Source organism: Crotalus tigris, unplaced genomic scaffold (genome assembly GCF_016545835.1).
Source record: "Crotalus tigris isolate CLP2741 ecotype Arizona unplaced genomic scaffold, ASM1654583v1 scf7180000018055.714482, whole genome shotgun sequence".
Classification (NCBI taxonomy): Eukaryota; Metazoa; Chordata; class Lepidosauria; order Squamata; family Viperidae; genus Crotalus; species Crotalus tigris.
In genome coordinates this window covers 134,295-148,415 of record NW_024096798.1, presented here as the reverse complement: position 1 = coordinate 148,415, position 14,121 = coordinate 134,295, and the positions used below count along the sequence as shown (strand labels likewise).

General features: G+C 40.5%; 1 protein-coding gene across 1 annotated transcript in view; it reads left to right on the top strand.

Annotated features, from left to right (window-relative positions):
- The first annotated feature begins 358 nt into the window (after window positions 1–358).
- LOC120309695 (cytochrome P450 2J5-like) overlaps window positions 359–14,121 on the top strand; it is a 29,618-nt gene continuing 15,855 nt past the window's right edge. The window contains exons 1-4 of the mRNA XM_039347199.1: window positions 359–529; window positions 6,437–6,599; window positions 7,602–7,751; window positions 13,599–13,759. Coding sequence (XP_039203133.1) covers window positions 359–529; window positions 6,437–6,599; window positions 7,602–7,751; window positions 13,599–13,759 — 645 coding nt within the window. The remainder of the gene's footprint in view (window positions 530–6,436; window positions 6,600–7,601; window positions 7,752–13,598; window positions 13,760–14,121) is intronic.

The following is a 14,121-nucleotide window of genomic DNA, read 5'->3' as shown; positions in this document are numbered from 1 at the left end:
TCAAGATGTCTTTGCATTGGGATGAGAATCTCTGGAAGATTCTGGACATAAAAAGGATCTGTAATATAATACATCCCTAATTAAAAACCCCTCTGCGAAATTGATATAAGGCAATTATGACTTTTAAGATTACGCCTTAAAATTAATCCTAGTTTAGCACACCGTGTCCTATTTGCTTGATAAAGCAAAGAAAATCATGTTCCAGAACTGTTTGTCTCAGACATAATTAGGGGAGGATGCAGAAAGGTGTGGTAGCATAAATATCAACCACCTCTTAAATTGAAACCCAACAGAGAAAAACATACCAGCTACAAGTCCTACAACAGATGATAGGGCTGGAGAGTGAGAAGGCAGGAGGATGTTGAAGCTACTGTTCTTTCTGATGCTCTGGATTCCACGCCAGATTCTTTCCTATCTGAAACAGATCTGGTCACGCAAACGCTACCCACCGGGGCCTTTCCCACTTCCTGTGGTCGGAAGCATGTGGCGGCGATTTGATACTGCCGTAACAGAGATGACTTTCAGAAAGGTACGTCTTTTGCACTATTTAATCCAATAAGAAGCAAGGTGTCAGGTGCCACCTTATGCTTGCTTGTGTTTCGCTGCTATGCAGTGATAACCATGAACAGTGGGGAGAGCGAACACTTTGAGAAATGAAAGTAAACGCTGTATCCCCTTGAGATCAGTGGTGGGATTCAGCCAGTTCGCACCAGTTTGGTAGAACTGGTAGCTAATTTTTTGTTCCCCAGGCCCAGAATGACTTCCGGAAGCAGCATCCACACAGAGAACCGGTTGTTCACATATTTGAATCCCACCACTGCTTGAGATGCTGCCTTAAGGTCACCCAACTGGAGGAAGGAGGGGGCTGCATACCAAGCGACGCTTGGATTGATGGTTAGGAAAATATCTTGCCTGAACTTAGGCCCAGTACTCTTCAATAGCTTCATATGGATGAGGGAATAGAAGGGAACTTCATCAAACCTGCAGATGACACTAAGCTGGCAGGAATAGCCAACATCCCCTAAGACAGTGGTTCTCAACCTGTGGGTCGGGACCCAATTTGGGGTTGCCAAACAAGGCTGTCCGCCATTTTTTCCCCTTTTTCTTTGGCCACGCCCCTGGCACCCGGTGATGTATAAGTGGTTGGGGGTCACCACAACATAGGGAACTGTATTATGGGGTCACGGCATTAGAAAGGTTGAGAACCACTGCTCTAAGAGAAGCTCAGGATCCAAAAAGATCTTGACAGACTTGAACAATGGGCCCTATCCAACAACATGAAATTTAATGTGGAGAAAAGCAAGGTTTTACATCTAGGCAAGAAAAACTAAAGATACAAGTACACATTAGGCAAAAAAATGGTAATTGTATTTAGGTCATCAAAAAAGGCTTTCCCCAATTTTACAGGAATCGTTTGGAATAAGAAGAGTATTTTTGGTAAAATACTCATTTTCACTGTAGCTATTCTTCCTAACAATGACAATTGAAGATTTTTTCCACTTTTCCAAATCCAATTTTATTTGTTTTAACAATCTTTCATAGTTGTCTTCTTTTGATGTTATACATCTTGCTGTTAAGTAGATTCCTAGGTACTTAACTTTTTTAACTATTTGCAAGTTTGTCTTTTTTGTAAGTTGACTTTTCTGTTTGTCTGTTAAGTTCTTTGTTAATACTTTAGTTAAATTCTGTTAAGTACTTTGTTAAGTTAATACTTCTGTTAATACTTCTGTTAAGTTCTTTGTTAATACTTTAGTTTTTCTTTATTTATTTTCAACCCTGCCACTTCTCCAAACTTTTCTATTTTCTCCAACAATTTGGTAGTTGTTTTAAGTGGTTCTTCCATAATAAAAACCAGGTTATCCGCAAAGGCTTGTAACTTATATTTTTGATCTTTTATCTCCATCCTTTAATTTCTATATCTTGTCTAATATTTCTAGTCAATACTTCCAATGTTAGTATAAATAACAATGGACATAATGGACAACCCTGTCTTGTACCTTTTTTGATATCAAAGTTTTCTGTATAATCTCCATTTAAAATTATTCTAGCTGTTTGTTTATGGTAGATTGTTTCAATTGCATTTATAATTTTTTTCCCAAAGTCCATTTCCACCAACTGCTGGAACATAAATTGCCAGTTTAGATTGTCAAAAGCTTTTTGCGCATGAAGAAATATTAATGACATCTATTTCCCTGGGTAGTTTTCATAGTACTCTAAAACACCCAAAATCATTCTTAAGTTATTTTTTATCTGTCTTTTAAGTAGAAAGCCATTTTGATCTGTGTGTATAAATTCAGTCAAGAATTTCTTAATTTTTTCTGCCATTATCGAAGCAATAATTTTAAAATCCACAGTTAATAGTGATATTGGTCTATAGTTTTTTATCTGTGTAAGGTCAGTGTCTTCTTTGGGTATTAAGGTAATATCAGCTTCAGTCCATGAATTTTGGAATTTTAGTCTCCAAAAGTATTTCGTTACACAGTTCATTACGCAGATTTAGTAGAAATTCCTCATGGAATTTTATAAGGAAATATTTTCCATCTCTTCTATGTAAATCTTCAGTATTTTCTCACTGGCTGCCCTTGGTCAATTAAAGCAAGTGAAAAAAGTCAGAAAGTATAATGTCCTATGGCTACAGGACAAATTACTATTTTGATTCTCCTTTACGTAATTGGAAAGAGAGTTCTGAAGTCTAAGAAGAATCCTCTGATGTTTGACCTGGAGTCCTTTTGGTATCAGGAAATCCTGATCTCAGAAACCCACATAGAGAATGGGCTCAGGCAGGGGATCCTGAGGATTTTTGCTTTGTCCAGCCTTTCGCTATGTCCCAACCTGGAGAACCAACTTTTAGATCAGTTGCATTTCTCTAGCATGATACCTGCTGGGCCATCCTGGAGAGCCTATGGAGACATCCAGTCATCCAGGTCACAGTTATCCCAAAGATGCTTTTTCATGAGGCAACTGGACTTTCTTGTTTTTCTTTGAAGACATTTTGGTTCTCATCGAAGAAGCTTCTTCAGCTCTGACTGGATGGTCATTCAAGAAGCTTCTTCAACTCTGACTGGATGGTCATTCAAGAAGCTTCTTCAACCCTGACTGGATGGTCATTCAAGAAGCTGTCAAGCCCTCCCGGGCTCGATACACAAAAAGCGGGGGGACAGCCTGGTTATGGAAGAGCAGAACCAGCACAGCTCACGGACGTAAGAGTGAGCTGCAGATCCTCCGGCGGCTGCTCTGAACTCTGGAGCAGCAAAGGGACGCCTCCGGACACTATTGACGGTGCGCATGCGCAGAGACGCTGCCGCGCATGCGCAGAAGGCCAAACCGCTGAATAGCGGACGAGCGGCAAGCCGCACCCGCGCAGAAGAAGGCCGAGCTGCCGAATGGCTGATGAGCGGCGAGCTGGTGCAGACCTGAAAGGTGGTAGCCGGCAATTGGACATAATAGTCAAGGCCATCCCTGAGAAGCTTCCGAGGTTGATGAGATTTCCCTGATTGCTGCCGAGTGCTGGTTGGGAGATGCGAGGGTGGGGTTGTAGGTTGTTAGGCAGAGCGGTAAGGGGTATGTGGCTTAGGATTAATTGGTGAAGGGTGGGGTAGTAATTGGTGAAGGGTGGGGTAGTAACTAAGGTAGTAGTTGGTGAAGTGTGTGGTAATAATTACAAGAGTGTATTTAAACAGAGCTGGGAGGCAGTTGCTCCCAGCGCAAACTTTGTAAAGCATAGAACCTGATTGCTAAGGTCTGTGTGAACGTCATCGCTTTACCTCAAGTAAACTGGAGTTTGTTAGATGAAGGTGTTCCTGTGTCTTCCTTTTCCTGCAAGGATCTGGTAGGAAAGCTGACAGAAGCTTCTTCAGCTCTGACTGGATGGTCATTCAAGAAGCCTCTTCAGCTCTGACTGGATGGTCATTCAAGAAGCTTCTTCAGATCTGACATCCAGTCATCCAGTCAGAGCTGAAGAAGCTTCTTGGATGAGAAGTGAAACATCTTCAAAGAGAAACGAGAAAGTCTAGTTGCCTCCTGAAAAAGCATCTTTGGCATCCTGGAGAGCCCTGTTTACCTGGAGCAAAACATTCATAAAACACGGGAGAACAATAGACTTGGTGAAATAAATACTTTGATGATTCATTAAACAGCAAGCAAAGATAGGAACCATCCCATCTCTTCTGCGAGGACAGTGCATTACTAAGAATTGAGCCCCTGCATATTTGCCTTTAATCCAGTGCTGGGATACCCAGGAAGCCTCCAGTGCCAATTTTCAGCCTCACCGGAGAAATGAATTTCTGGATCCTATCTCAGAATTAATATTTGGGAGGGAAGAAGAAGTCACAAAAACATACCTGAAGTTCGTGTATCAATTTTGTTGTTATGATTTGTCCCATCCCTTTCAGCCATTGCTTGGTGTAGTGTTCTTAAAGGGTTATATGCTCCTGGCTACTTTCCTTCACAACCAGTGGCAAACTTGCCTGACCAATAACCAGCCAAGACACAGTGAAGACCTTTTCTTTCATTTGTTGCAATAAGCAGGGAGACACTATCAAAGCTTGGTTCTCTCCAAAGTTCACCATCTCAAATCAACATTTTTATACATTCCTACACTGCCGCTTATCCCCCCTTGTTCCCCATTGGCTGAGGTACTATGAGGTTACATTCTCTCCAACTGCCTTCTACATATTTCCTGCTACCTTCCCCCAATGTATTAAATCATACATTGCATGTACATTTCAATGAGTAGACAATATCTGCAAGGTGGGTCCGATAATATTCAATAGCATGTTAAGTATGCTCTTTTAGCTTGTTTTCGAGTTCCTGGTTATTTTATGGATTCTTAGAACAATAGGTTCTTTCCTGCTATTCAGTTCATTTAGTTTTGTCTTTTCTGTTTTTCAATTTGTTTTCTTTTACCTTTAAGCTAGCTCTTTTCTCTTGCAGCTATTTCTTCTTACAGCTATTTCCTCTTGCAATTTTAAATTTTGATGACCTATTAAACTTATCTGTGTTTCAGCATTACGAATAGCTTTTAAAAGATTGCTGTAAAAGAATACGGTCTCCTGTCACACCCTCGTACACCTACTAAAAACCCATCTCTTTCTTTTGATCTTGCTCTCTTTTGCCTATGAATAAGAATCAAATAATTATTGCTTGCATGATCTTCTTCCTCATGATTGCACAATCTTTTGTACCTGCAACATTGGTTGCATCCCTGCCTCATGACACTTGTTTCTCACCTTTAATATCAAAGCACACAGGTTGTACTTGAGTGGATCTGTGTGTGCTGGTCTCTGGTACAAATGAATTTCTAAATCTTCTCCTATAGTATGTGCTATGATAACACTGCAAATATATTACTTAAGCAGAAGCATAGTGCTGACTGCTCTTTAGAAGGCCAGATCCTGAAGTTGAAACTCAAGTACTTTGGTCACCTAATGCGAAGGAAGGACTCACTGGAGAAGAGCCTAATGCTGGAAAAGATGGAGGGCAATAGGAGAAGAGGATGACAGAGGATGAGGTGGCTGGATGGAGTCACTGAAGCAGGAGGCGTGAGCTTCAATGGACTCCAGAAGATGGTAGAGGACAGGAAGGCCTGGAGGAACGTTGTCCATGGGGTCACGATGGGTCGGACACAACTTCGCAACTAACAACAATAAGAAGAACCACAGTGATAGCCAGCCAATCTATTCTGGGAGGACAAGCCACAATTCAAGAACCATTGTTAAGAATTGGGTCCCTGCCTATTTGCTTCACACCCAGGGAGCTTCCAGCACCAATCTTAAAATTCCCGTGTTGAGAAGAGTTTTGCTAGGAATCATTTCTTGGGGAAGGAAAAACATAACTAAAGTTTGTGTCTCAGGTTGTTCTTATTTGCCCCGTCAGTGACAGTGGCAGCTCTAGGTAATGTCTCAACATATTTGGCATTTTCCACATCAGAGCCAGTTTGGTGTATCAGTTAAGACATCAAGCTAGAAATGGGAGGTTTTGAGTTCTGGTCCTAGGAGGGAGGCAGTGGGAAGCCACTTCTGAAAAACCTTTCCAAACAAACTGCAGGCACTTGTTCAGGCAGTTTCAGAAAATCAGGCACAATTGAAGAGAAGATATTTTTTTCCAGATAGCTTGTAAGAGATGATTATAGAAAGAACAGTCTCTTGTCACACACCCCATTTATGCACAAATAAAAGGCTGTGTGTTGATCTGTTTGGGAGTGCAACAAAGCACAGAGTTGAGACAGCAACTCCAACTTACCTTTCTTCCCTTTACCAGGCAATTTGGAATATGATATATGTTCCTGATGCCTTTCAGGTTGCTCCTACTTAGGAAACAAAGGAATCAAAAGTCAAAGGATTTCTGAGAGAGCAAGAAATAAGCAATTGGAATGGGAGTTTCAGGTTCACCTGCAATTATGTGTATTAATATATGACATTTCCCTTCTCTGTTGCAGCTGGCAAAGGAATACGGGAACATTTATTCCTTGTGGGGAGGGAGTTATCACTGTATAGTTCTCTGTGGATACCAAGCTGTGAAAGAAGTACTAATAGACCATTCTGAAGCTTTTGTTGATCGCCTGATCACACCTTACATTTCAGCTGCAACAAAAGAAAAGGGTAAGTCACAATCAAAACTGTGGATAGTTATTGATGCTACGTTGTCATACCCCCCCTCAAAATCCATATGACAATAGTAGGAAGGTTTGGATTAAAGTATCTGGAAATGAGAGAAGGTGAAGTAATCAGTGCTCAGTCATTGCAGGGTGCAAAAATGGCTGCCCGTCTTCACAGCGTTTATTCTTTTTATACAGTTTTACAAGCAGCAAAAGTTTAACATGGCAATAGCATTTTATTGGTTAAACTCCTTACCAATCCTTAAGAATATAGAAGCCAGAGGCCCAAAACAGGGAGCAGTTGGCTGTAACATCCTGTTGGTGTAAGCTAGCTGATATCAGGCAGGTGAGGTCATTGTACCAGCCTGGGGTACTTTCCCACATTGCCATGGTGATGTGTAGGGATGAGATAATGTAGAGAGAAGAGGCACACAGGCTTTGGAGGGGGCAGTTTGCTGCACACGACCTCTACCTGGCCCCCATCTCTACAAGAAGGATGTTTTAGAGAGACATTGCCATAGCAGAGAAGGCTGCTATAGAAGAACCAACATCCTGTACATATTACAGGCAAGGAATATGTTGCAACATCCATTCAGCAGGTTTGACGTGACTGTAGAAAAAATAGGCAGCCACACATCTAAATTAACATTATGGTTTTCATCTCAGAAGCTTCTGTAATACATTATATGAGATGTAAGGAGAAGCCTTAAGAAAGAGTAAGGATGTGGGACTTCAGTAGTCACCATGAGGTTAAAAGGGTGCTAGGAAGTCTCCCAAAGTGTTGCATCACATCCTCTGTATCAGTTGAGGCTTTCAATGTCATTAATAGTACAGATTTAACATTAGGATTGAGGATTTGAGACACAGAGTACTATTCAGTATGAAAAATTGTGTAGAATTGTTTGGGTTCTTTAATGTAGAAGCATAAATTGCACATACGTGTTGAAATCTGTCACTCTGATTAATTTTCTACTCATGTGAACACTGCTTTTTTCAATTACCTCAGGTATTGCATGTTCAAACGGTCACACCTGGAAACAACAAAGACGGTTTGGCGTTATCACCATGAGGAAATTGGGACTAGGGAAAAAAGGCATGGAATCTCAAATCCAAGAGGAGGCCCAAGAGCTTGTAGAATTCTTTGCAGAGACAAAGGGTATGTGACAGACTGAGATGATGTTGGCTTGAGTATAACGGCACAGAAATCTTTCAGTAGTGTTACTTACCTGCTAAATCATTGAGTCATAGGATCATAAGGTTGGAGTGGACTATGGAGGATTTCTAAAAGAACATCATACCTATGGCAGGAATCCTTCAGTCCTCTAATCAAAGATGATTAGGGGACTGAAGGCTAAAACATATGAAGAACGGTTTCAGGAATTGGGCATGTCTAATTTAATGAAAAGAAGGACTAGGGTGATATGATAGCAGTGTTCTAATATCTAAGGGCCTGACACAAAGAAGAGGACAACCTATTCTCCAAAGCAGGACAAGAAACAATGGATGGAAGCTAATCAAGGAGAGAAGCAACCTAAAACTACAGAGAAATTTCCTGACAGTTAGAACAATTAATCATGGAATGACTTGCCTTCAGAAGTTGTGGATGCTCCAACACTGGAAGTTTTCAAGAAGAGTTTGGACAACGATTTATCTGAAATGGTATAGGGTTTCCTGCTTGAGCAAGGGGTTGGACTAGAAGACCTCCAAGGTCCCATCCAACTCTATTATTCTGTTATTCCGTTATCCTAGTTCCATCTCAGACAAATGACTATCCAATATTTCAGTGAAAATGTCCCCTGATGGAGCATCCATGATTCTTTTTTTTTTTGGTAATATATTTTATTGATTTTTTTTAAATAAAACATAAACCACTTAATAATTGGTGAACAGTTGTCTGGGTTACATTTGTAAAACAATCATTAACAATTTATTTCTATAATCCATAATCCACATAATGGTTTCAGTTGATTTCCTCTTTTCCCAAAATATCCTCTTTTGCAAACATTGAGTTAATACAATTCTTATTGTTTTGATAGGTAACAATTAAATATATAATTTTTTTCCCCAATATTCCTAAAAATAATAATCACAACAATATAATATTTCTTTTCTATCCAATCATTCTGGTTGTCTTATGATAGATCCTGTTAACGCTCCTTATTTTAGTTTGTTTTAGTTTGTTTCTCCCACCAAATTCTAGGTATTCTTATTGGTTAAGATGTTATCAAAAATTAATTACATTTAAAAATTTAAATCTATTTTTTCATAGGAACTATCTCAGCACTTTTACATTTCTTAAGGAATAGATAAAACAATGGAAAAAAAGAAAAGAGAGCAGGAGTAAAGAAACATAAAAAATAACATACTACTTAAAATACATATCTCTCCTAAGCTAATATATATTTATTTCCTAGATTTCTTATTCTTTTTAACCATAATTAAACATATGTTTAACCTTTAAACATTCCATTTAATACATTTAGTCTTCTAGGCCTTTAACTCTTATTCAAAACATTTTTATCCATTATAATTTTCTTAAATTCAATCACATTTAAGTATCTAAAACATTTCCTTTATCTAAGCCGTTTCAACTTTTTTATATTACTCATATCAAGAAAGAGAACAAAAAGGGGAAAAAAAGCATACTATATTCTTTAGGGAATTCATCCCTCTTAGAATGACATATATATTCCAAAACCTTTCTATTTCTTTAACCATATTCAAACAAATGTTTTTTTTTTAAGTATTCTCTATCCAATATTTCAGTGAAAATGTCCCCTGATGGAGCATCCATGATTCTAGGAGGCAGGCTATCTCACAGCTTAATAAGTTTCATGGTCGAGGACTACCTGTGCTTTATCACTTTTTTCCTTTTTTGGGGGGGGGTCATCAAGTTTTTGACACCTTGCTAGGCGACTGGTAGTACTCAGATGTTGCCATATCCTAAAAGTGGTACAATGGGTGAAAAGGTTGAAAAGCCCTGCTTTAGATAACCTACTGGATATCTTCCTCCATGTTGAAACAAAAATATTGAGGACAATGCATTGGCTATAATTGTTCAGCTCGCTGTGAATCCATCTGCTAGTGGGAATAATCTCCTCCCCCATTGTTCCAAACACCTTATTAAAGTTTAAGTGAGGCTGTTGGTTTGATCTCCGAACATGGCAATTTGGTTGCAAACGTTTCATCTCCATTTGGGGGGACATCTTCAGTGTGCTTTGAATTGTGCTTGTCTGTCAGAGCACTGGCCTTTAAATACCTTTTAGTGTGATTTAAATTAGTGTGGGTGTTATTTGTCTGGATGTTTCTGAGTCTGAAAGATGTTCCCCCCGAATGGAGATGAAACGTTTGCAGCCAAATCGCCAAGCTCGGAGATCAAATGAACAGCCCAACTACCAACCCGAACTACTAATATTCAAACACATCTGGAGTTTAATTATTCTACGTTCCTATATATTCCCTTGGTTCACTAATGTAGTCATTTTCTACCCAAAAGTATGATCTGTTTCATTGTTGTGTGACCTGTTTTTACATACACTGCTGGTTTCTTGTAAACTTTGCCAGCTACTGATGTCAAGGTGATTGCTCTCTATTTTCCTGAATCTATTCCTTTTCCCCACCTCCCCACTTTCTCTGTATTTTAAGTCCCTTTAGTACAGGGGTGTCAAACAGCTGGCCCGCGGGCCAGATGCATCATAGCGAAACCACGCCCACCCCATTGCAGGCAATGGCAAAAAAGTCGCAATACATCGCAACACGTCAGGTGATGTTGCGAGTTTGACACCCCTGCTTTACAGTACCTTCTGTGCTGTAAAGCAGGCTTTTCAACCTTTTCATAGATTGTACCACATTTAGGACATGACAGTATTCGAGTACCACCAGCACTTAGCAAGATGTCAAAAACTTGATGACTAAAAAAAAAAGGGGTGAGGAGTTTGGGTTTTACTGGTTAGATTCATTTGTTGAGATTGAGGTTCAATGTTAATGCTTCCTTCTACTACAAAAGAGGTAGTTGGAAGTCAAGGCCTTTTCTTTTCTTTTTTTCCCCTTCTCCGCCTCATTTCTCCCTTTTTCCTCCCACTGTGTCCTACTATTTGCTTTTGTATTTTTGTATTTTACTCTATAGTCTAATAAAATGTTACAAACTGTAAAAAAAAAAAAAAGGAAAAATGTACCGGTATTAATTTCTTTGGTGGTGGTTACTTTGCTGAATCACTTCCCCTTTACACTGACAAATGTATGATGAATTTCTCAATATTAATATTAATATGCACCTTGATGGTCAGATGGCTGGTTGGCTCTATTTCTGCTCTCCCTCTCCTCTCTCTTTCTCCTCACCTTTGCTCACAAAAACCATGCTCCTTCTCTCTCTCACACACACACTTCCCCCAAAAGTCTTCCTCTCTGTCTCACACCCCCCAAAGACTTTCCTTTCTGCCTCTTACACACACTTCCCCCCAAAAGCCTTTCCTCTCTGCCTCTCACACACTTCCCCCCAAAAGCCTTTCCTCTCTGTCTCTCACACACTTCCCTCCAAAAGCCTTTCCTCTGCCTCTCACACTCTTCCCCCAAAAGCCTTTCCTCTCTACCTCATACACACTTCCCCCAAAAGCCTTTCCTCTCTACCTCATACACACTTCCCCCAAGTCTTTCCTATCTGTCTCTTACACACACACTCCCCCCAAAAGCCTCCCCTCTCTGCCTCACACACTTCCCCCCAAAAGCCTTTGCTCTCTGCCTCTCACACAAACACTTCCCCCCAAAAGCCTTTCCTCTCTGCCTCTCACACACTTCCCTCCAAAAGCCTTTCCTCTGCCTCTCACACTCTTTCCCCAAAAGCCTTTCCTCTCTACCTCATACACACTTCCCCAAAAAGTCTTTCCTATCTGTCTCTTACACACACACTCCCCCAAAAGCCTTCCCTCTCTGCCTCACACACTTCCCCCCAAAAGCCTTTGCTCTCTGCCTCTCACACAAACACTTCCCCCCAAAAGCCTTTCCTCTCTGCCTCTCACACACTTCCCCCAAAAGCCTTTCCTCTCTGCCTCTCACACAAACACTTTCCCCCAAAAGCCTTTCCTCTCTTTCACACGCACACCACTTCTCTGACAAAAGTCTTTTCTCTTCTGACTCTTTTCCCAACATCTTATTTTCTCTCCCCGGCTCCCACCAAAACTGCCTTCTTTTGTAGCCTTTCCTGTCTCCGTCCCCCTCCTCCTTTCTCTTCTGGGTGTGCCAGAAGTGCCGATCCTGGGGCCTTTGTCTTACTCCAGCAACCCTGTAGCTCCCGAGGACTCTGTCTCACAGCAAGTCCTGCACTGTGCCGCTTTGGCTCGTTCCCTCCCCTGCTACACTTGTCTAGTCTGGGCAGGGTTGCGTACCACCTGCCAGGTGCCAATGTACCATTGGTGATACACGTGCCACCAGCTGAAAAGCCCTGCTGTAAAGAACACTTTCTGTTTCTATTCTGCTCATTTCCCAGGTCCTTGAATAAAGAAATGGCTGCTCATTTTGTGGTATCCAGAGGATATTGTGAGGTTAATCTTACTTTTTTAGTTTTGAAATGTATAATTTTGTGTGTATGTGTGTGCATATATTTCAGATAAATAAGTCAAGCACTTAAACCCATCACAAAGATTATAATTTTCTAAACTATCATTAGTTGTGGACAACTAGATACAAGTGTCATAACAAGGGATTAACTTAACCTAAAAACAAGTAACAACAATCATGGCCAACACAATATAAATCACTGAATGGAAATGAACGTTACAGTAAGTTCAGTTCATATCACTAAGACATGTATTCTGATTTAGCTGTCTTATAAAATTGAAAGACTATGGAGTCTTTGGATGCAGTACCATGCCCTATGTTACAATATTATTTAACAATGGTTCCCAGTTTGACATGAAATCTGTGTCAGGTTTGTCTTCAAGGCAGGAAGTTATTCTAGACATTGAAACATATTCCCACCCTTTGGTTAGCCCTTCTATTGAAGGGGTGAGACACCCTTAAGAAGCATGTCTATGGAGATTCTCAGTCATCCAGGTCATACTTGTCCCAAAGGTGCTTTTTCAGGAGGCAACTGGATTTTCTTATTTTTCTTTGAAGACGTTTCGCTTCTCATCCAAGAAGCTTCTTTAGCTCTGACTGGATGGTGAGGAATGGAAGGATTTATACTCCTTGTAGACAGCTATCGTTTGTATTCTTTTAGAGAGTCGTTGAGGCCACCTGGAGGTTTACCTGTGTCCTCAGGGTCACCTGAGTGGTGCAAATGCGTGTGGAGCCTTCTTGGCTGCAGGATGTTTTCTGCCCTGTGTCCCTTCACTGTTGAAGACAGGCACAGGCTATTGGGGATACTGGTGGCCAAGAATATCAATTAAGGACATTAAAGTTTTGTAAATCGTTTTTCCAGGATGATGGAATATGCAGCTGAAGGAGATAGTTGGCTGGAGCAATATCGACAATAGCACTGCATCTTCGCAGAGAGAGGCAGCACATTCCAGTCAACAGACTGCACAGTCCTGAACTGGATGCACAGGAGGAAAAGGTTCAGAGTAGCCAAACCCTAGAATCTCTTAGGATATATCCAATAGGTTAGATTTAAATGGACTCCAGAAGATGGTAGAGGACAGGAAGACCTGGAGGAACGTTGTCCATGGGGTCGCGATGGGTCGGACACGACTTCGCAATTAACAACAATAGGTTAGAAGGTTGTAGCTTTAGTCTGGCAAAAATCTGTTCATCGGAGTAAGCAAATAAAGAACTGGGCTCAAGTGGATCTCACTGGGGCTTAAGCCTGACATCCAATTATCTTGGCAATGCTAAAGTTCATATCTTTTGATCTTTCAACAGAAAGTCAGTTTATCTAATTAAAATAAATAAGGATCACAGTTTCTCTTCTTCAGGTCTAATAATTTCTGCCAGGCCTTCCAGTTTTGGTACCTACCGCAAAGAAAAACAGAACACATGTGAATATTAATTCCTATCCTTTTGTTTTCAGGCCAGCCATTTGACCCATCGCTATCCATCACGAAATCATTTGCAAACGTGATCTGTGCTGCAACATTTGGACATCGGTTTTCCACGGAAGACAAGGACTTCCTGGAGTTGACAGAAGCTAGTTCATTTATTGTAAGATTTGGAAACAGCTTCCATTACCTTGTAAGTATTACTTACCTTGTTTTTCATTTTTAATCTTCTCTTTCCCAAATGCGTCTGTCAGTTCAGAATTTTCCAAAAGAATGGATGTATGGACTTTAACAAAAATTCATATGTAACTGAGTTTCCTTCCGTGTCCTCTCCTCTCCTCCCCTCTTCTCTCCTCTCCTCTCCACTTTTTTTTTTTTATTAAAAGTTTTATAAATTTTACAAAAAAGAAAAAAGAATACAAAACAAGAGACAACATATACAAAAAAATAAAACTAAACAATACATATATATAAAAAAAAAAAACCCCACCCCTCCCAAAAACTCCCCCCCCTCCCTTCCCCCCCCCTGAGCTTCCCAGAGCAGAATATAGGCTT